This window comes from Toxotes jaculatrix, chromosome 4 (genome assembly GCF_017976425.1).
Source record: "Toxotes jaculatrix isolate fToxJac2 chromosome 4, fToxJac2.pri, whole genome shotgun sequence".
Classification (NCBI taxonomy): Eukaryota; Metazoa; Chordata; class Actinopteri; family Toxotidae; genus Toxotes; species Toxotes jaculatrix.
This window is the reverse complement of record NC_054397.1, coordinates 6,955,230-6,976,881: the sequence shown is the minus strand read 5'-3', so window position 1 is coordinate 6,976,881 and position 21,652 is coordinate 6,955,230. Positions and strand designations below refer to the sequence as shown.

Below are 21,652 nucleotides of genomic sequence, written 5' to 3'. Positions count from 1 at the left end.
TTACGCAAACAAATCAGGGTTGTCATTAAAACAATGTTCTCATTTTGGCAATGAGTGGCCTCTGAATGACTCTTCACCTTGAAAATTTTAAACAGAAAAGGAAAAAAAAATTCTCATTTGTATTCATTTTATTCAACAATTCTTTACTACATTGACACTTGCATAAACTAGGGCATGAAAGTGTAGCAGTTACTTTACTTAAAACATTCTGTGTATGAATGTGTATGTATGTGTGTGTTTATGTATATATGTATGAAAATGCCTGTATTAACCATAATTCACTCCTCCCCAATTACTCATTTAGTGATGGTGTTTGCATTCATACTTTTTCCACTCCCACTAAGCACAATATATGGTGTTTTCTGAGATTTCTGTTTCTCTTGAAGCAAAGCCACAGTCCCTAGAGGAGTATCGCTGCTGCTCATTTTCTTCAGAAGTGCCTCTTCCTCTCGCTTTTTCATTCTCCTCTCTGTCTTCATCTTTCCAGACCCTTTCCCATGGAATCTGTGTGAAAGCTGCCTGAAAGCTTCTTTTGGAGTGAGTTTCCGCCCAGACTCATCCACATACTCAATCTTGACTTCAGGTTTGTAACTATCCTTTTCTTTAAATTCTTGTGTGAAGCCTCTGTATTCTTCTCTGCGACTGTACTTGTCATCAAAGCCCATCTTGTCCTCAATGCAGTAGTTGTCATTGGGTAGGGCACCCTTTGGCGCTTTGACACGGGCTACCTTCTGCATCTGGGTGTCCAACAGACCTTTGTTTTTGCAAAGCAGCAAGGCAGCAGCAAGGCCAGAGTTGACAATGGGCTCCTCATCTAAAATGGTGGCTGAGGCTGTGGAGAAGTCAGGTTGTTTTTGCTCTTCATCCAAGTTCACTGTGCTCCACCCAACATTCTCATCCATTTCGGAGTCTGAACCTCCAGCATCATCTTTCTCTTCCTCCTGTTCAAAATCCATAATGTCTTCTTGGTCCTCTCTGTTACCTGACAGTCCATAAGTTGGAATATCACCCAGAGTTCGGCAAAACTCAGAGGTGGCATTGAAAACAATGTTGTCCCTCCTTTCAGGATCATTGTCATTATCGCCACTACCAAGCCATTTAATCTGCTCTGCCACCTTCTCCCCAGAGTCTTTGAGAAGCTGTTTTTGCTTCAGCTTCCTCTGCTTCCCCAGCTGTTTCTGCAGCTCCTGCTCTGCCTCGTCCTCCTCAATTACAGTTGGCTCAGGAGATGCAAAGTCCTCGTCATCACTTATTTCCATTTCCGCCATCCTGATATCATCAGACATCTGGGGGACATTGTCTGGCAGTTTGCTTTGTTCCTCCTTTACCTCCTGACCCTCTTCATCCACCAGTCTGCGACCTCGGCCACGTGCCCTGGAACCAAAATCAGAGCTGCGAGTGTCATCGAGGAGAAGTTCATCTGCAGCTGTGCTCTTCTCCTTCTTCCTGATCTTCTTTACGCGGCGTTTTGTCTTTTTAAAGCTCACCATTTCTTGGGGTGTGTAATACTCTGAGGCGATAGCGAGAGCAGGCATTTCCAAGGACTGGGCCTGATTTCGCAGGGCGTCTCTCATGGCCTGGAGCTCCCGCTCTCGCTCTCCGTCAGCAAAGCCTCCAGCATTCAACCGGAAGCTCTTCTTCTTTTCGCCCTCAATTTCCTCATCATATTTTGAAAGAACAGAGCGGGGCTTAAACGTTACCATGTCATCCACAGTCTCTTCTTCTTCATAAGGCTTGTAATCTGGCTTTTTCTTTTTCAACTCCACATTCTTTTCTGCTTTTTCCTTGTCAACCAGGCCCACATTTACAAGCACATCTTCTTCGTCCTCAAGAACACCTTTGTCCTGTAGGGTCAGGACAACAGTCTGACCCTCACTGAAGGATTCCACCTTGTGCTGCACTTTTAGTCCCTTTAGATCTTGAGATGTGTAGGCATCATTTTTGCTTTGAGCAAACTCCTCCTCTACCAAACTGCTCACACCAAACTCCTCATCCATCTCCTCCAGAAGTTTGGCTCTTTTCTCTGCCATTTCTTTTTCTTTTGCCAACTTTCTGCTTCTCTCTACCCAAGCAGCTGTGTCATCAAACCAGTCATCCTCACCTAAGGTCTTTACTTTTCCCAATTTTTGGTTGAGGATGCGTTTCTCTTTCACAGCAGCAAGCTTCTCTCTCATCTCTTTCTGCTGCTGGATAAGAACAGGGTTGATGGTCTCAGCCACCACTGGCTCCTCTTTGGTCCCGAGCTCTTTCTTGTTCTCATTTAACTCCAGAGGCTTCAGACCCAGCTTCGCCCTGAGTTTGTTTGTTTCCTCAATACTGAGCGATGCATCTCCGCTTGCAGACTGGGGTTCCACTTCTGCATTGCTCTCCTCATATCCAAGGTCAACCTTCTCCTTTTTCACGCGTGGTTCCACGCTGCTCTTTTCGCCTTTGCTGCGGCTCTCTCGCCCACTTCTTTCCCTGGACCTGGAGCGCTTTCGTTTCTCTTTATCCCGAGTCCCATCGCGATCCGAAGTGTCTCGGTCCTTGTGGCGATGTTTCTTATGTTCGCGTCGGCGCTCTTCTGTGTCTTTGTCGCGGCTCTTTTCCTTGTGTTTCTTTGACGACCCCATTATCTTATCTGCTGGTCACGGCAACACAAACTCAAAAACCCCTCAAAAAGCAAAATATACTTGCGCGCACACAGTCTTTTAAAGGAAAAAATGTAGTTAGCTTTCCTTCGCTAACTAGCTCACATTAGCTTTGAAGGCTAATTGGATAACCGACGACACAACTCGCTCAGGGCAGAGCAAAAAATGAAAACTTGCATTCGAAATCCGATATTGGTCGAAGACGAGTAAGGACGTGGAATGAATGTTTAGCTGATTGTTTTTTTTAGTCCAATTTAACCATCCGCACACCACGTTAACGTACACAAGTTTGATACTTCAACGAACAAACAGCGATCGACGGTGCGACTGTTTCCTTCCTGTGGTCGATCTTCAGCCACCGGTTAATGTATTCCGCCACCTGCTGTATGGGAGTGTTCATATCAGGCTAAGATCACATTCACGAATTGCTGCATTTTGGGACCGATAGTACGTTATTGTTTACTAAATGGCTATAACCACAGTCGGAGAGAATTTGTGAAACCTTTGTTGCAATCTATGAAGTGCTAGGCAACGGCATTCCCTTCACTTTTCACTGTGAACGGTAAAATGTAAGCTAACTCAGCTAGCGTAGTTTTAATTAATATGACTAAAACCAGTATTTTGTCGACATGGTGCGTTTGTCGTTAGCTGCCTAATTTTAAGGTTACTTCTGTTTGCAAAATCAAGATTACTCCGATAACTAACCTAATCCTCAGCTTCAGGCGTAGCTGAGATGCTTGTTTGTTTCAAGTTTTACCGAGACGTATAAAGTTAGCTCCGTGTTGACCAGCTTTTAGCAAGCTAGGTAGCATTAGCCAGCCATCCCAGCAAGCTTGGCAACTTTGGCGACTCGCTATCATCGGATTTTGTGATTTGATCGACACAAATAATACTTGTGGTGGTGTTCTGTCGACAGAAAATCTAAGTAATTTCAACCAGCAGGTTAGCTGATGCAGATCGGGGTTATTGCGTGTTGCCATGGCGATTGCGGGACGTAACTAGGTTAGAGTTGGTGAGCTGCTAAAGTTCCCAAAGGAAGAACGAAGCTACATACACTCACATTTTATTGTTTGTGTCCACCAATTATGCGTTTTCTACCGTTTGTTGCTGCGCTTTCTGACCGTTAAGCTAATATTAGCCGATATCTGTCCCTGTGGGAAGCAGTGACGGAAACCTCGCGCTAACTCTTTGCGCTGTGGAGGGAATGTCTCATTGTTTTTCCCCGGGCATCTGAGCGGGCCACACATAGAAAACCCAACGGCAGCGAACGTTAACGGATAGGTCACAAAAACTGGCCAGTAATTGTACATGATCAACGTAAATGACAGATGTTCCTTTAAAGCTGATTGTTAATCGGAGCGTTATCGTTAGCTAATATTAACAGCAGTTGGTAAGAAATGACGCATTTGATGTTTCCTTGTAACCATTAGCTTTAAAAGTTAACACAAACCGGGTTCATAAAACCTATCTGCATTAATGACATTAGCGTTAACGTTAGTACTTAGCGTTATACCGTTTTGTAACGTATGGCGAGCAATGCGTCGTTAGTAATAGCGAACTGCTGTTAGCCAAGTAACCCATTTCATCAGGTTAGCTTCAGGTTTGCTGTAGTTTTTAGGTACTAACGTTTGGTTAACGTTGAAGTGACAGTGACAGGTATAGACGTTACTTGGAAACGTTATATATTCGCTTAAAATGCGTGACTTAAGTCCTTTTACTTATTTGCTGTTTTAACCTAAGGCTGTATTACTTGATTGTTGCTCTGTGGTCCTGTATGGGGACCAGTATAAAGAAGCGTGTGAATTCCAGCAAGCTGCAAAGTTTACTGAACTGCAACATGTCATTTTTGTTGAGTGTTTTTAATGTAGACTTGTAAAACTTGCCTGTTGTTTTGTGGTTTCTGTCTGGTGACCAGTATGCATTTGTTGTGGATTCCAGCAAGCTGTAAGTGGGCGACATGGCAACTGGGGGCACTCCTCTTGATGACAGTTCAGAAGAGCTGCACAACTGGACTGTAACCAATAGCAGTCTGGAAGATAGACTCAACAACATGGTAAGTGATGATCAGAGTCTGGTAGAAACTATAGACAAATGACTTGTAGTTTCATTTTCACATAATTTTATACTGGAGGGACTCCTCAACACTTACTGCAGTCAATTTTACCAGAAGTTTGTCATTCAAACTGTAAAGTACATTTTGCTCTGTAAAATATATCTCACTGTCTTGTGTCTATCATGGTTACTGTTGTCATGATGTGAACAGTATATACATTATATATTTGTCCCTTTAAAAGGAAACATACATAAAAATAAACAGCAAAAATATATTTTTCTGTTGATCAGGACTGGGGTGTACAGCAGAAGAAAGCCAACCGATCTTCAGAGAAGAACAAGAAGAAGCTAGCAGCTGCAGTAGTGGAGAGCCGCCTGACTAATGATATTTCGCCAGAGTCCACTCCTGGGGCTGGTCGCCGGAGAGCACGCACTCCTCATTCCTTTCCACACATCAAATACACTACCCAGATGTCTGTTCCAGACCAAGCTGAGCTAGACAAACTGCGTCAGAGGATTAATTTCACAGACCTGGATGAGGTAAAAAACTGTTGTATCCCATTAGAAATTAGTATTTTTGGTTGATTGTGGTCAGTATGCTGTTTATTTGCATCCCAGGACTACAAAGATAGATGTTTGAGGTTTTTTTTTTTTTGATATATTGTATCTTTACTCAGCTGTGTTGTGATGTGACGGGCTCCATTTGCTGCTGGTGATTTCTGACAGTAAGCTTTGTAACCAGTGTGTGATCTTGTTGGATGTAAAATTAGAAAGGCACCCTGTGGAGTTCTTGACTACTAAAAGCACTTTAGAGCACACTGCAGATTCTCATTATTGTCAAGTTTCAAGTTTTACTAGTTTTTTTTTGTGGGATCTTAAGAACATGAAATAAAAAATGCCTTATCACACTGTCACAGAATAAGAAGTTGTAGTCCTTTTTCAGTGATTAAGATCCAATGGACTGCCTGGTTCTCTAGCAGCCAATGGAGGAAGTGATAGCAGAATATTTTTCATAGTTACCTCTGCCAAGGAGGTTATACTTTCACCCGCATCTGTTTGTTGGTTTGTCAGCAGGATTACACAAAAAGTACTGGACTGATTTGCACCAAACATGGAGAGATGGCTTAAGGGCCAGGGAAGAACCCATTAAATTTAGGTGCGGATCTGCTTAAAGGCGCGGATCCTGATATGTTTTATCACTTTTCTTAACATAGTGAGATAGTGTGATATTCAACATTTTTGTCAATATTTGGCCTCAGTGGAGGTATGTGTTCTACTGAGACCTTTCTTACCTTTCTAGTTTAGTATAGAGCTGTTTGACAGACGTTGTTCTGTCGCACCACTGAGGGTGGCAGAATGACAGAGCAGTGTAGAGTGTAAACTTTTACTGGAGAAAGAAAAACAACAGAGTGAAAATCTGTAAGTATTTGTAAGGCTTACTTACAAATACTTATGGTGTTACAGATATTTACAGTATCCGGGTTTTTAGAAGAAAATACCTATAATCTTGAGTGGTGATCTGTCTGACTTCTTCTCCTTCTTCTTGTCTTACTCAGAGGAGCATCGGCAGTGACTCCCAGGGGCGTGTCACAGCTGCCAACAACCAGCGCCAGTTAGCTGGAGAGAATAAGAAACCCTACAACTTCCTACCTCTGCATGTAAACACTAACAAAAGCAAGGAACTGCTCCCTCCCTCCTCTTCGGCCCCAGCCACCCCAGCAATCACCAAGGAAACCAAGAAGCAGAGCCCAGGACTCAGAGATACGTTAACCCCTGTCGTTCCTACCAAGGAAACTCCAAGGCTCAGCCATGGTGGCACAGAGAGAGGGCCCTTGCTGCACAGAGATTATGGGAGAGGAGAGCCAAGAATAGACAGCAGCCAGGTAATATTTTGTGCTGTGGTTACTAAAGTTTAGTCTTGATGTCTTGTAGTCTGAGGATTGAGCAGAACAATGTTTCTCTCAGAAATGCACAATTCTGTACAAAAGTGCCAATTTATAGAGTAGATGCTAAAATACTTTCCTAAGTTCAAACTTCAACCTGCTAATGGTTTTAGAGGAAAACTCTATCTTACTTTGATGAGGATCATCAAAGTAATTTGAATTTATCCTCTTGGCAATTAGAATATATGTACCAAATTTCATAGCAGTTCATCTGATGATTTTTAGAAGTTTCACACTGAGTTATAGATGTCAGACTGATGTTTGCACAAGAGGAAAAGTCATATGATCAGGGAAATCAGCAGGCTTCATTTATTGGGGACCATCATTGTCTGTACAAAATATTATGGCAGTCTATGCAGTTGGTTTTGGAATATTTTGTCTAGACCAAAGTGGTGGGCAGACAGACAGTGCCAAAAAAAGGTAACTGGTAAACTGGTTTGGGGGATTAAGAAATTGGTTAACTTACAGCTTTCCAGCAGTGGAAGTAAGTGAAGGTTTGAAAAAAGACATTAATTTCACATTCAATTGAAGTATGTGTCTTTTCATATGTAGATTTGGCATTGTCTGTGTATCACTGCACTCTCACTATTACTGTGAAACCAGAACTAGGATGAAAGTGAGGGAGAGCTAGTGCAGCTGAAACTAGGCTGTATTTAGGGCAATTTATAAATATGCCACCCTTGGTGCCCAGTGAGTTTTGTGCCCAACCCCCTTTCTGCCCTTGTTCAGCCCAGTCTGAGCTGTCGCTACAGATGCTCGCTCACCTTTCCTTACGCTTTTCTTCGTCTTCATTTACTCCTCTGAAACCCACACCTGTACATCACCCTCCTCTCTGTATATGGTCTCAGGTGGTGAGCAAACTGATACAGATCCGGGAGTACATCAGTAAGGCCAGCTCCATGAGGGATGACCTGGTGGAGAAGAATGATGTGCCGGCCAACGTGGAGCGTCTTTCTCATCTCATCGACCACCTCAAGGAGCAGGAGAAGTCCTATTTGCGGTTCCTGCAGAAAATGCTGGTAAGTATATGAACTGTTTCTCGAGCTTCATGGCTGATATCTTTTATAGAATCTGCTTTTGTGCCATCAGATAAAGCCATATAATTTTGGATAAATGTGGTGTGTCATGTGCAAAGGATGTTTCTTAACTAATTTATAGCTGAAGTGGAACCTGTTTTTGTTGGTATCTTGGCAGCTTGCCACACATATATTTTTAATGGCTCTTTCTCTGTGGCCTGACACACTTTAACAGTGGAGTCATGTTTCTTATGATGATAAAATTGGGACATAGCATACCAGCTTTCTTTGCTATGGGATAGTTTTTTCTGATCTCTATACATTGATTTAGGTGTTTCTCTGACCTATATAGTAGTTCTTACTATAGACAAAAAAAATATTGTTCAGACTTAAATTCATAGGAGGTTGGAGTATGTATGCATTTCCATCTATGTATTTTGAATCATTTTCAGTTACTACCTTGTTACCTTGATGCGCAAAACATTGTTCCTCATATACTTTCCTATTTAAGTCATTTTCTGTTCTCTGTACCATTTTTAATAGGCGCGGGAGAATGAGGAGGATGACGTGGGGACCCTGGACTCTGCAGTGGGCTCCAGTTCACTGGCAGATAGCACGTCTCTTAACATTGAGATGCGCTCTTCAGATGCCTCAAATGCAATGGTATGTACAATTGTTGGGGACTGTTTGCAAAAAAATCTGTCTACTTTCAATCCATGTTAATGCTCTATGTTGCATTGTCTGTAGCCAGTATTATTATTGGTATCAGATGACTCTGTTGTGTCGTGAGGAAATAGAACAATAAGCCCCTATTCTACCTTTATCATCGTATGTTATTCTTATTTGCTATGTCAGTACTTGACAATCTTCTTCTACCATTTCTGCTGAGTAACAGACTCAGTGTTTGTAATGGGTTTGGATTTTGTAGGATGGTAGGCCAGAAGTTGTACGTGCTGACCAGAAGGAAGAATTAGAGAATCTGCGTAAGCAGCACGAGCTGCTGAAGAAGATGCTGGAGCAGCAGGAGCAGCTCAGGGCCCTGCAGGGCCGGCAGGAAGCTCTAATGGCCATGCAGCACAGTGCAGAACAGGCACTTGCTGTGATTGAAGACACTGGTGAGATACACACTGACATAGTCACAGATACGGTCACAGCTAAGTGCAGACTAATGGTTGTATGCAGCATGCATTTCTTTTTTCACAGGAAGAAATGCCTCAGCACCACTCAGCTGGAATCTTTTTAATGAACATTTGATTACTAGAACTGATTTTATTATGGAAGGCATATCTATGTATCAGTGTTATCTGGTAAATACGTTAAGATTTATCTGTCCACTGCTTGAAGTTAGGTTTAATGATATTTTCCTTGTTCCTTGTTTAATTCCTTTGACATTTGTTGTTGTCATTAGTTGTCACAGAAACCACAGGCAGTGTTTCAGGCCTGAGCATCACATCAGAACTGAATGATGAGTTAAACGATTTGATCCAGCGGTTCCACAACCAGCTACATGACTCTCAGGTATTGTAAACACTGCAACTGGGCTGCCATATTCTCCATAAATAATAGCATTATATCATTTAGAAATATTTCATACACCGAATGTCTACTGACTTGTGTACTTCAGATTTGAAAACAACTTTTATCTTTTATCAAGAAATGCATAATAAGTGTTAAATTTAATAAAGAAGTTATAGCGCAAGTCTTTCATTATCTATGTCCTGTAGACTAAAGCAGTGCCAGACAACCGTCGCCAAGCAGAGAGTCTTTCCCTCTCCAGAGAGGTGTGCTGGTCTAGGGCTCCCCAGACTGTTGGCCCACCTCAACACAGGCCACTCCTCCACTCTGCCTCTGGGCCACACACAGGGCTAGACACTGGAGCAACAGCGGCCAGTGCAAAACTCACCAAGCTCCAAGAACTCCAAGACAAAAAGCAAACCATGGATAAGATCCTGCAGGAGCTGCATTCACTCAGAGACCAGACTCTCAATAATAACTCATGTAAGAGTCTTTCCTAATCTTTTCTGTGATAATTCTGTGGCATCTTTCTCTGTAAATTGTTAATGAACTGCACGTGGTTCCCTTCAGGTCGTGGCTTGTCAACACAGTGCAGTCTGAGTATGGGAGGATCCTCAGATTGTCCATCTGCTCTCTGCTCTAATGGGGCCTCAGCTTCCACTTCCTTTCATCCTTCACTCACACAACACCAGGACAGCTCTAACTCCACAGACAAGCTCAAGTACGCACAAAAACACACACCTTCAAGCAGTTGAATAGGAAGGTCAGATATCAGAAGCAGGTGTTGTAGCATGGTGGAAGTGTAACATAAGGTGGTGTAGTATAACCTTGCAGCCACAAAACCTATTACGTGTCCTCCTACTGACAATTTTCAGCCTTTGCTAAAATGTTCTTAAACAAGACACACTGCCTTCACCCCTGGTAGGGGTGATTTTCTGTAGGTGCCTCTGCACTTTGACCTTTAGTAGTCAGGAAAATTGGTGTGCCACTCAACCATTTTAATTATTAAGCCTAGCATACATTACATTACATTATACTACATATTTGTTGTTCTTTTTTGCTTCCTGTAGGAAGCTAAAGGAGGTCCACAAGCGTTTGAATGAGCTGCGGGAGTTAGTTCAGTACTATGAGCAGACTTCTGATATGATGGTGGATGCGGTCAATGAGAATGTGAAAGAGGATGATGATGATGAAGAGGAGGAGGAAGAAGATGAGACAGAGGACGGCTCTATGTTTGAGGCCATGTTTGACTCTGAGCAGGAGAACCGCCAGCCTGTAACTAACATCAGGTGGGTGTATATAAACAAATTAGGAGTTAAATGAAGAAAACCACACTTTTAAAGAAACCGTTCCAGTCAGAGGAAAAGAAGGAAAGTTTTGTCGTTGTTGATAACAAACTCAAATTACAGTATAGGAGTGTTACTGGCATGTATCCATAACAAACACTGCACATGATCTGTTTAGAAACCCTCAGCGCAGTGGGAACTGGACAGACCTGAACAGCCTGACAAACGGGCGCAGTGTCAGGAGTAGTGGCACTAACAACCGGGACAGCAGACTCAACACTGAGTGTGAAATCAACAACCGTTCAGCAGCCAACCTTCGCAGCCTCAACATCCCCTCAGCCATAGGTGCCCACATGCACACACATCTGTGTTAATGCAAAGTTTTAAGGGGTCAAGACATTTTAGAATGTAATAGTACAATAATAATATTTCTACAACTTTACTCCTATTTAGAGTGTCAGTACAACAGGGACACACCTTATAATCAAGTGAAGGACGAGGATGAAGATGAGGACTGTCTTGACAATGATGCAGTGGCACAGGCTGTGACTCAAGACAGTGAGGCATCGGGGTCCAGCAGGAGGAGCAGCCTGGGGAACGATGGAGGTTTTCCCCAAAAGGTTCATCGACAGACAGCGAAGCAGAAACTACGGCAGCTGCAGGAACTGGTGGCCATGGTTCAGGTGAAACAGCATTTTCACATTAAATTGGACATCTTGCATCTTGTTCAGCATTTAAACAATGTGTTTTTGTCTGTATCTAGAGTGATGACACAGATGGTACAACAGCTAATGAGGATGAAACTTTACACCAACAACCAAATAATACCAGAGCTACTGCAGCTAGGCCACTTGGGGGTGGATCTAAGAATCCCGGAGACCTAACCCTCTCCAGCAAGGCCAGGTACAGCATATGAAAGTTTTGAGTGCAATGAATGCAATTTTGAATGCATTCTATTTATTCCTTGTCTTTGTGCTTTGACCTTGGTTAATTTGCATTACATTAAAAACTACTTTGGGCATAGGGAGAAGTTATACAAGGAGAAACTTCTTCAGCAGAAACAGGAATTGAAGCAGCTCCATGAAGAGCGCCAGAGACTCATTGAAATTCAAGGCAAGATCCAGGACTTGCAGTGGGCTTGCCCTGACCTCCAGGTATTTTAATAAAATTAAATGGCTCCATAAACTACAGGCTCTAAAATAACCATGAAGTTGAATCAACACCTCATTTTCAACTAAAACTGAGGATTTATTGCACAGCTGGTGTATTAGACTGCACTAGTTTTAGCTAGGTCTACCTAATAAACTGGCAACTGAGTGTAAACTTGCTTCTGTAAAGGGTTACATATTTGTAACAAAAATATATTGTTTCCTGTACTGTCTCCTTCCTAGTCATCAGTGTCTAGCACATTGAGTCAGCAGGGTTTGCTCAAAAAGGTCCCAGTTGCAGTTTCCACTCCGGCCACTATGCCGGCCACTATGCCGGCCACTGGACCAAAAACCAACTCGGCTGTGCTCAAACCCACTGCTCCAGAAGCAGCTACTTCTTCAGTCACTGACAATGAGGTAAAACCCTTGACTACCACTACTCAAATGTCAAAATGTGATGTTCATCTTCAGAACAGTACCGATCTGTTAACTGAACCCCTCTGTTCTTGCGCTGCCAGCAGCTTTGGTCAGAGATGCGTCGCCACCAGATCCTACGGGAAGAACTGCGCCAACGCAGAAAGCACTTAGAGTCCTTGATGGCTGAACACCAGAGGCGCAGCGGTCTCAGTGACTCTCCCCGTCGGACTGATGACCAAGATAGCCTTGCTACACCCTCACAACCTGTCAGTAGGGATGAAAGGTAGGGGACATACTGCTCCAGTGGCCTGTCTCATATATGTCCAAGTTAGAAGTTGGTTAGCTGTTTAGGTATTTGACAAATTTTAGCAGAGCACTTTAACTATTTGGCTGATGTGCCATTAGGACAATGGCAACCTGGGGTTCCACTCCCTGCCACCTTGATGATGATGATGATGATGATGATGATGATGGTGATGATGACGACGACGACAATGATGAGTATCACTCAGAGATCGGCGCTGAGGAGGAAGAGGAGCAGGAAGAATGTGCAGAGAGCAGCTCTGATGATGACATCCACATCTACTCTTCAAGCAGGAACCAGTGCTCATACAGTAACAGGAATAATCAAGGAAGGTCAGATAAAGTGGAGGCTGGAGGAATTGTGTTACTATCCAGGACTGATAACTGTAATGTGACTTTTAAAATCAAATGTTCACTTTTCTCTGTCTCCAGTAACCTGAAGCCTCCACCAGCCTTTGCAGGTGAGGGTAGTGGACATCTTCATAACAAGATCAAGGCCAAGCAGCAGCAGCAGCAGCAGCAGTCCAGAAGTTTGAACCAGTCTGCGAGCCAGCATGGTGGTACACGACGGCAAGAAAACCTGCGCTGGGCTTCAGAACTTTCCTTTGCTGAGGGCTCATGCCACTGGCAGGAACAGGTCAGCCAGTTGCAGAGACAGCTGGACTTCAGCACCAGCATGTGTCAAACACTCCTTCAGGACCAGCAGGTTGGTGCACTGAAAAAATACATGCACATGCAGAGACAGTGAATGATGTTTGTAACTGACACACATTTCTAGACTTAGTTTGAAGCCACAGTGGATTTTGGATAGGTTTCTTTTTACTCTCTCATTTAAAACAAAATAAATAATAATTATCATTTCTGTCTCTCACCTCTTTCCACAGACACTGTCATACATGTTGCAAACACTGCTGACAGGTCAGTACAGCTTGCTACCCAACAACGTGTCATCACCACAGGTCCACCTGGTCATGCACCAACTCAACCAGTGTTACACCCAGCTGGCTTGGCAGCAAAACAACGTACAAAGGTGAAAGCAGTAGCACACATATGTTCACCACTGTTTGTTTCAATTGATACAACTTTTTAAATTTTCTACATTCTGCCAAACTTTTCCTCCAGACTAAAGCAGGTCCTAAGCGACCTACTTCGCCAGCAGCAGCAGCAGCAACAACAGCAGCAGCCTTCCTCTTCAGCATCAGGTTGGCAAACACAGAAGCACGGCCCATCCCAGGAATCCAACTCTGGTCCCTCAGCCTCTCCTGGTGTCTTCCTCCCCTTCTCCTCTACCCTGCATCCTTCAACAAACATGTCAACAGCTGCCTTATCCCCGTTCCCTCCCAGTATGATATGCATATTTATTAGCTCTTGGGCGTAATTCTGACACAAAACATTTTTTTCCAGACTAGCTTAAGATGGTTTTTGGTTATGGTGCAATGTAGAGTGCCAAAATCCTCTTAGATACTCTAAGATCAAAAGTATGAGTGCATTTCTGAAAATGCACTGCCAAGATATGAAACATGTTTTTTTCCATGTACTTCTTATACACTGACTAAACAGTGTTGTTTCTATTACTGGTACAAATGCTCATTTTCAATCAGAACTTTTCAATTTGAATTAAGTAATATATTTTAAAGTGACTCAGTTGTGCTTAAATGAAAGGCCAAAAGTCCTGCTGTCATGATTTAATTGCTTTTTTGGACCATTAACCCACTAGCTTAAGCTAATTAAGCCCTTTTTTCCATTCACTCTGCAGGCTTTAACTTGTATCCACTGTTCCCTCCTGCCATGGGTGAGTTCCCTCAGGGTGCGGTAGGTCATACTGCACCTGACCACCAGAAGCAGCAATTAGACCCGAACACCTCTATCAAAACGGAGTACATGAGTTTCCCCCCTCCACTGCAGCGCTCTCCTCTTAACACAACAACAGAAAGAGGGTATGTCCATCATTTTTGCCTGAAAAGACATTTGCATTTGCTCATGCAACATTGTTGTTTATATATTTATTTTCCACATGACCCCTTTAGACCAGCTGGCTGGCTTAACACTTCCTACACAAACAACACCGTCCAGCATCACCCATCTAAAACACAATCACAAGAGTCGCCCTCCTCCTCCCCTACTTTTGTGAACCGCCACTCCAGACCTCAAGACTTTGACCAGGCTTCACAGGAAAGCTTCAGCAGCATGCCCGATCCTGTTGACCCCACCACCATAACAAAGACTTTCAAAGCTGGTCGTAAGGCCTCTGCACAAGCCAACCTAGCCTCCCGAAGCAAGACTCCCAACTCTAAGAGTCGTCGCAGAAGGAGCAAAGGGCACAACAGGAACAATGAAGGTATCAAAATGGAGTTGAATTTCCTTTAGTATTTCCTGTTACCAGATTAGACAAGAAATTTCTGTAGTAGTTTTCTTTAATTTATTTTGTGTCTCTCTCAGGCCACGACAGTGACAGTGTTAGCAGCACTGCAGACTTTGCCCAGGAGAGGGCAGCCCCTTCTCGTCAGAAGGATCAGAATCAGAGTCTGCTGGACAAGCTAACTCAAGAGAAACTAGACAACAAGACTAAGCTTGGGAATAAAAGAAATGACCTCTCCTCCGGTATGGTTAAAACTACACGTAGTGAAAGTTATGCACCAACGCTCACTCCTCTTTTGTCTGTGTTTACTTTTTCTTTGTATACATTTAATATCCTCATAAGGCTTATTCTATGTTGAAATGTTTTCTGTGATTAAAACATCATATCATTTGATATAATTTTAATTTACTTTTCTTTGCACATTTGTCATGACCACGTTTAATTTTATTTCTGGGTTAAATTACTTTGTTGTCACTTTAATTTATCTTACTCACAGCGTATGCTTGGAGAACACCCTTCCTCTCTAACAGAATTGCATGCACAGAAGCACCAGGTAAACTCACAATGCAAATCCAAGCATCATTTGGTTCTTATGTCACCTCAACATCCCATGCATGGGCTATTTGTGACTTAACCTAAACCAGAGCTTCTAAGTTGGAGGGCATACTGTTCTGTTCTGTTTCACTCATGGATGAGATTATGCAAATGCCCATTCATTTGTCTTGAACCATTAGATGCAAGCAGTGACTTCTCTCTGTTCGAGGCTCTGAGGGAGACGATTTATTCTGAGGTGGCTACCTTGATATCACAGAATGAGTCCCGACCTCACTTTCTCATCGAGCTCTTCCATGAGCTGCAGCTGCTCAACACAGACTACTTACGGCAGAGGGCACTCTATTCCCTCCAGGTAAGCAAAGACACATGCACCTGCTTACTGCTAATCTGTGTGGAGAACAAGTACTGTTATACTTACTTAAGTACTAAATCTAGTATGGATGTACCCTTAAGGGGTATGTGTCCTTAAACACTATGATCTGACTTTGGCCTTAGATATGAATGCGATGTTTCCTTGATAGCTTCAGGCCATGGTTACAATAGCCCCCTTCTTGTTTCTCACAGGATATAGTGACCAGGCACCTGGCAGAGAAGAGTGCAGCTGAGGACCAGCTGCCTCCTCTTGGTCCTGTGGTGTGGGCTGCAGGTTCTCAGTCTGAGCTGACACCCAGTGAGAGTCTGGCTACTAGTGATGCAGTAAGAGACACATTCTTGTTTCCCAACTTGGAATTCTCTCACATTTCCCATCTTGTGCCCTCTTATTCTTATCTTCTGTTTGAGTATGTTCCTGTTCTTATATCTTTCTCTCAAACCTTACCTTACTTTCCCTACTTTTTTTTTACATGCTTGCTCTTCTGTATTTCAATACATCTTTGATTAGTTTCTCTCTCAGCCTTGTCTCCTTTCATCCTTTCTTGCCTTGTCTCTTGTCATCCTTCCATGTCTCTCTTTATTCTCTGATTTTAATTTTCCCTCACCCCATCTTCATTGTCTTTGAATTTAAGGTTTCAGAAGCCTGTCTGTATTAAAAAAAAAAAAAAAATGACCCTCATCTCTCCATGTCTCTTTTTTCAGATCAGACATGCATTCTTTGTTCTGGGCCAAGGTCCCCAGAGTTCTGCTAATTGGAAGCCAGGCCTTTTGTCTGTCTAAATAATGCCTTTGTTCAAGAATGATGGATGAAATGTCTAATTTTCCATGTTAGGAGAATGGCAAGAGGAGCTACCATTGCTATTGTTTGTAGTAGAAGATAAAAAAAAAATTCTCTTGCCTCTGTGAATGCTTTAGGGGGGTGTTAGGCTGTTTTTATGGAGTGGTTCTGTGTTGAATCATCCATTCCCTAACATTTAAAACAATCAAGGGAAAGTTAAGTGCATGCTGTGTGTGAATGTGTACCTTAAAGCAGAATACTCATCTTTTTCAGGAGGTGGTGGAGAAAAACTTGAAGCTCACACAGGACACAATGAAGAAGAGGGATGATGCAGAATCTGTGGACAATGACAGCACCATGTCAACCTCCTCCAACCTGGAGCCATTTGCTAATGATGACCTGGGTATAGTTTTGCATGTATTAAGCATCTGATTTTGGGAAGCAAGGGGTTAAAGCTTGGAAAACTGTATACCTACCTTTTTCCACATCCCGGTGTTCAGCTGAATTGCTGTGCTCATTACCTTTAACTATAGCAAATTAAGGTACCCCTTCCCAGTTTCTCCAGCAGGGCTTCTCAGGGCTTGTCTTGGTGTACCAACCACTTTACACCCCAGGATCAATATTACATGGCAAAATTAAACAATATTACCTTTCAGAACAGGACTGTATGGCCGTGGAAGAATGCTCCAACGCCATATCAAATGACTCTCAGATTTGGGGAACTTCAGTATCATAGATTGGGAGCAGTGAGCCCTGGCATAATTAGTTTGATCCTCTAGTGTAAACCTGGTTGTAGATTCATTAATATCCATTACTGTCTCCTCTTTTCTCTTGCTGCATTGATTTTAAAAATTTCCATATCCCATTTCTGTTTCTCCCTGCTCTCCTTTCTTTGCTGCTCTGATAGGCAACACGGTGATTCATTTAGACAAAGCTCTGGCCAGGATTAGGGAGTATGAGCGCATGAAGCTTAAAGCTGAATTTAACCCCTGCAACGCCAGCACTGCAGACTCTGAAGTCTCACATGCTGAACATCCTTCCGCTAACCCTGGTGAACCAGTGGAAGGTACCCAATCACATAAACTTGCCTGATTGCAATATGTGCAAAGAACTGTAGCAACACAGCACTGCCTTTCACTTTGCGGTTAACTTCTGAATAAAATATCAATGTTATTTTTGTGTGAGCAGGGGGTGCGACTGGTGACGTGCGCTGTCCTCAGATTGACACGCAGCAGTTGGATCGTCAGATCAAAGCCATCATGACAGAAGTCATACCCTTCCTTAAGGTAGAATAACCGACACAGGGAGGAGGAGACCGCAGGAGTCTGTGGCTTTGTGCCAGGAGAGAATGTACTGGAATTGGGGGGAAAAAAAAACATTTCTTATTCTTGAACTTAACTGTTAAATTAAAATGATGTGCTTGTCAGAAATTCGTTGCTAAACATTTTAAGGTTCAAACTGAATGTGAAAGTACTGGCTAGAAATTCATGTGAAAATGATTGAATTCAGATTTTTTAACTTTAAAATCTGATATTCAAATTCTTGGGGCAGATTTAATATCTATCCATTTTTCATCAATACTGGGTGCAATAGCTTGTATGTCTAAAGGTATTTGAGTTAAATATTTTCTTTAATTAGGAGAACATGGATGAGGTGTGCTCCCTCCAGCTGTTGACATCTGTGCGGCGCATGGTTCTTACTCTCACACAACAAAATGATGAAAGCAAGGAGTTTGTCCGCTTTTTCCACAAACAGCTGGGAGGCATCCTGCAGGTATGAGAAGTGCCAGATTCTTCAAACAGTGGCAATATGCCTTTAATCAGATCAAATAAAGAACAGTCTGTCTGACATTTCATGCTTTGTTTCTTGCACCAGGACTCTCTTAGCAAATTTGTTGGCCGCACTCTGAAGGACTGTGGAGAGGACCTTCTGGTGGAAATCTCAGAGATCCTTTTCAATGAACTGGCCTTTTTTAGGCTCATGCAGGATTTGGACAACAGCAGCAGCATCGCTTTGGCAGCCAAACACAAAAATAAGAAGAAGGCTGAACAATCCAGTAAAGCAAAACACAGTCTCAAGGTTAGTTGTTTTTCTGTTTCCACTTTGTGTGATGAAAAAATTAACAAAGTTTTACGAATTAAAATAATTTGACTCTTGATTTTAAATTGTTCCTCCCATTGGGAAAATAAGATAGCTGGTGGTAATAAATCAGTTTCTCCAGCCTAATCAGATGAAGACAAGTTATAAGTAATTTTAATACTGATCTTGAAATTGCCAATATGACTTACAAAATCAGTAGTCTGTGTTACAATGTCGACTTTTCTTCCAGGACCAAGATGAGGCTGAGCAGGAAGGTGATTCTACGCTCCAGGAGCTCTACCTGCAGACAGAGATGAAGAACAACAGGAGCAGTGAAGCTTCAGAGGTTGAAGAGGAAGATGAGGATGAAGGGGTTGGACAGGGAATGCCTCTGTCAATCAGTAAGTGAAGGTCTATTTTAGTTTTAAAGAGTGAATTTCTGCTCCCTGCCTCTTTCCATGTTCTTTTTAAAATGAAACTTTGAATCTCAGTACATATCTTTATGATACATCAGTCTCTGTCTTCTGTAGACCACAGGGCAGTTTCAACTTTAAACTGAAAACACTGTACCTTGTCACATTGAAACATTATTTGAAAATATTTGCTTTACATTATTAGAAAATTTATAATAATGGCAAAAGCTTTTGAAAACAATCCATAGCACAACAAAACAGTGTGGCAGGAAATTAGCAAAAAATTCAGTCCTGCTCAAAGAGACCATTTTCAAAATGAAAATATTTGTGTCCATCCACAAGTCCAATGCTTTTTGCCTGGATGTGTTTGTATATGCTGTATAAATGCATTCATGTTACATAACTCACACTTATATGTCATTCATGTGCTGCCCTTTTTTTCAGGTCTCTCCAAAGCAGAGACTCAGCCCCTGACAAACTATGGCAGTGGGGAGGATGAGAATGAGGAGGAGGAAATCGAGGAGTTTGAGGCCGGACCTGTTGATGTCCAAACTTCCTTGCAGGCTTCTGCTGATGGACAGGTAGAGCAGGAGGTCAGGATAACAGTGAGGACAACGGTAACCATTTTACTAAAACACCTGTGTTCTTTATCTGACCTTTGTAATTGTGTTGTGTTCTAGGGGACAACAGCCAGTGAAACCCTGGAGACAAAAACTGAACAGAGGAGTTCAGAGAATAATGAGGGTGAGGCCTTCTTAATATTTTTTAGAGGGAAATTTACAAGTGGCACAATTTGAGTCTGGGTCTTGTGTGATAGAAATCTTGTACGTTCAGATTCCTAAACAGTCTATTATCTTTTATCATAAAACTTTGTCTTGCAAAAATCAACAAGCCAGTTGGGACCGCGAATTCCACAGGAGATGAACATACCTTAGCGGCGTGCCAGAATCCAGAGGAGGAGAGTAAAGCTGAGGCTGCTGCTTCAGAAGAAAACACTGCGGTCTCTCAGGAAGGCCAGGAAGTCCCCAAGGAGTCAACCACTACCAGCAGTCCGGACACAGACTCACCAGTCATGATCAACGTAGATGTAAGTCCAAGTGTGAAGATGCCACTTTAACTGAACATTGTCAGGACATTTTTGTTCATCCTGTCATTAGGTTTTACCAAAATTATTTTACTTATATCTGAAATAAATGTCTGACATTTTATTGGTGCTGTTCTGTATTGATTTTTTTCTTTTTCTATTTTTTTTTTTAATATTATTGATGCAGGAGATGGGGTCAGGTAACACTAGTCAGAAGTCTGATGAGGAAGACTTTGTGAAGGTGGATGACTTGCCATTGCAGCTTACAGTCATGTGTGAGGTGTGTAACTAACCTACTCCAAAATATTGTGTACCTTTTATAAAAGCTCTTAAAAACAAATTCATTAAAAATTCCATTATACATAATGAATATACTATGTGTGCTGTAATGTTAGGAGGAGCTTCAGAAGAGAATAGTGGAGGAGCAGCAGAATAACAACCTGTCTGTGGAGATCCTTAATGGGAACACTGAATCGCTGACTGGGCTGGTGGGAAATGCAGAAGCACTGAAGGAACCAGGTATGGATTACAGCTTTGTTTTTGTCAGTTAGGATTACCGGTTTGTTTGTGTTGTTGCCCAACACCCTACAAAAGCCAAGCTTTTGTTACCATGTCTCTTGTTACCATATGTACATCCATACAGGTCTGAGCAGCTTTTTGTACAACCATAAGCCAATACTCCGATCCTTTTGGAGTGAATGAGTGTTTTCTTTTGTCTTTTTCAGACACCGTTGGTGCCCAGAGTGTGTAAAGAATTATACCGATGTCTCAAAATCTACTGTTTTTAGCAACACTATGCTTTCACCCTCAATCTGTTCTGGATTTATGAATGTTGGTTCTTAATCTGCTAGTTTAAAAGGAGCAACGGTTCATAACACTCGTCGCAAATTAGTTGACACACACCAGATAAAATTAAACCTCTACACATAATCAACACTTCATTTTATTCCTGAACATTTAATGTGATTTATTGGTAATCTGGGGCAGGGTTCTCTCTATGCTGCTCAGTTAAGCCTCTGTTTGAGTCTTTGTAGTACTGAAACTCGTGTTCAGATCTGCCTTAGTCTCCTTCTTGGTTCTGGTATCAGTTTGCATCAGGTATCAGTTGTGATTTTTTTTTTTTATGTTTTATTTTTCTTGGCCCTGCCTTACTGTTGTACAGCTCATCTTTTCTGCACTTGATTCTTAATTATAAAGAGATAACAGTAGGATGGAAGTTCAGCTGTAGCCTGGCTTTCAGCTAATTGTTTCTCCAGGTTGAACACTTTTTTCCTTTATATCGGAGCTTGAGGCTCAGACTTAACTTTTATCCCTTCAGATGCATCTTTATATGCTGTTTTGTTCTGTTAACGGTTAGTCTCCATTGATTTTCATGTAATTAAAATATTGACTACAGCAATAGGTTTTAATTAATAAAATGCTGGAACTTTCAAAAATGGTGGTGTGGGCCTTTCCTCATGATGCTGCTGCAGCTGATTTAAGATCATGTCTTGTAGCTACTTTCCAATGTGTGGTACATAAATATCTACTGATCTCAGAAAGACAGGAAACTTGGGGCCATGTCTGTTGGGGCACAATAGCAACTTTGGGATCCCCACACAGGTCAAATTCAACCATGACTGACACAACTACACAATAACTGAGAAATCTACCACCACTTAATTTAAACTGACCGATTCATGTAGTTCACAGTGTAAAAAGT

At 42.2% G+C, this 21,652-nt stretch overlaps 2 protein-coding genes across 12 annotated transcripts; one reads left to right on the top strand and one right to left on the bottom strand.

The window, feature by feature from the left end:
* Nucleotides 1-92: 92 nt before the first annotated feature.
* On the bottom strand, nucleotides 93-2,971 carry sart1 (spliceosome associated factor 1, recruiter of U4/U6.U5 tri-snRNP). The gene has a single exon (XM_041036931.1). It carries the CDS (start codon nucleotides 2,610-2,612, stop codon nucleotides 297-299), a length of 2,316 nt encoding a protein of 771 aa, XP_040892865.1. The 5' UTR covers nucleotides 2,613-2,971; the 3' UTR covers nucleotides 93-296.
* A 61-nt stretch (nucleotides 2,972-3,032) lies between these two features.
* On the top strand, nucleotides 3,033-21,636 carry pcm1 (pericentriolar material 1). Of its 11 annotated transcripts, none has more exons than XM_041036922.1 (39): nucleotides 3,033-3,077; nucleotides 4,569-4,683; nucleotides 4,974-5,222; nucleotides 6,239-6,565; nucleotides 7,474-7,644; nucleotides 8,185-8,304; nucleotides 8,570-8,756; nucleotides 9,050-9,159; nucleotides 9,366-9,639; nucleotides 9,727-9,877; nucleotides 10,227-10,445; nucleotides 10,621-10,787; nucleotides 10,896-11,125; nucleotides 11,206-11,345; nucleotides 11,467-11,596; nucleotides 11,834-12,007; nucleotides 12,109-12,290; nucleotides 12,413-12,643; nucleotides 12,743-13,016; nucleotides 13,195-13,340; nucleotides 13,433-13,653; nucleotides 14,067-14,247; nucleotides 14,338-14,648; nucleotides 14,750-14,911; nucleotides 15,166-15,222; nucleotides 15,404-15,576; nucleotides 15,789-15,920; nucleotides 16,648-16,777; nucleotides 17,282-17,440; nucleotides 17,563-17,660; nucleotides 18,013-18,147; nucleotides 18,250-18,453; nucleotides 18,704-18,854; nucleotides 19,311-19,459; nucleotides 19,547-19,610; nucleotides 19,763-19,953; nucleotides 20,138-20,230; nucleotides 20,346-20,469; nucleotides 20,676-21,636. In XM_041036922.1, exons 2-39 carry the CDS (start codon nucleotides 4,588-4,590, stop codon nucleotides 20,699-20,701), a joined length of 6,339 nt encoding a protein of 2,112 aa, XP_040892856.1. In that variant the 5' UTR covers nucleotides 3,033-3,077; nucleotides 4,569-4,587; the 3' UTR covers nucleotides 20,702-21,636. The 11 variants fall into 11 exon arrangements, with proteins under 11 accessions (XP_040892856.1, XP_040892858.1, XP_040892863.1 ...); XM_041036924.1 differs by having other exon boundaries at nucleotides 3,068-3,199; nucleotides 12,112-12,290; XM_041036929.1 differs by having other exon boundaries at nucleotides 3,068-3,199; nucleotides 13,433-13,512.
* The last annotated feature ends 16 nt before the right edge of the window (nucleotides 21,637-21,652 follow it).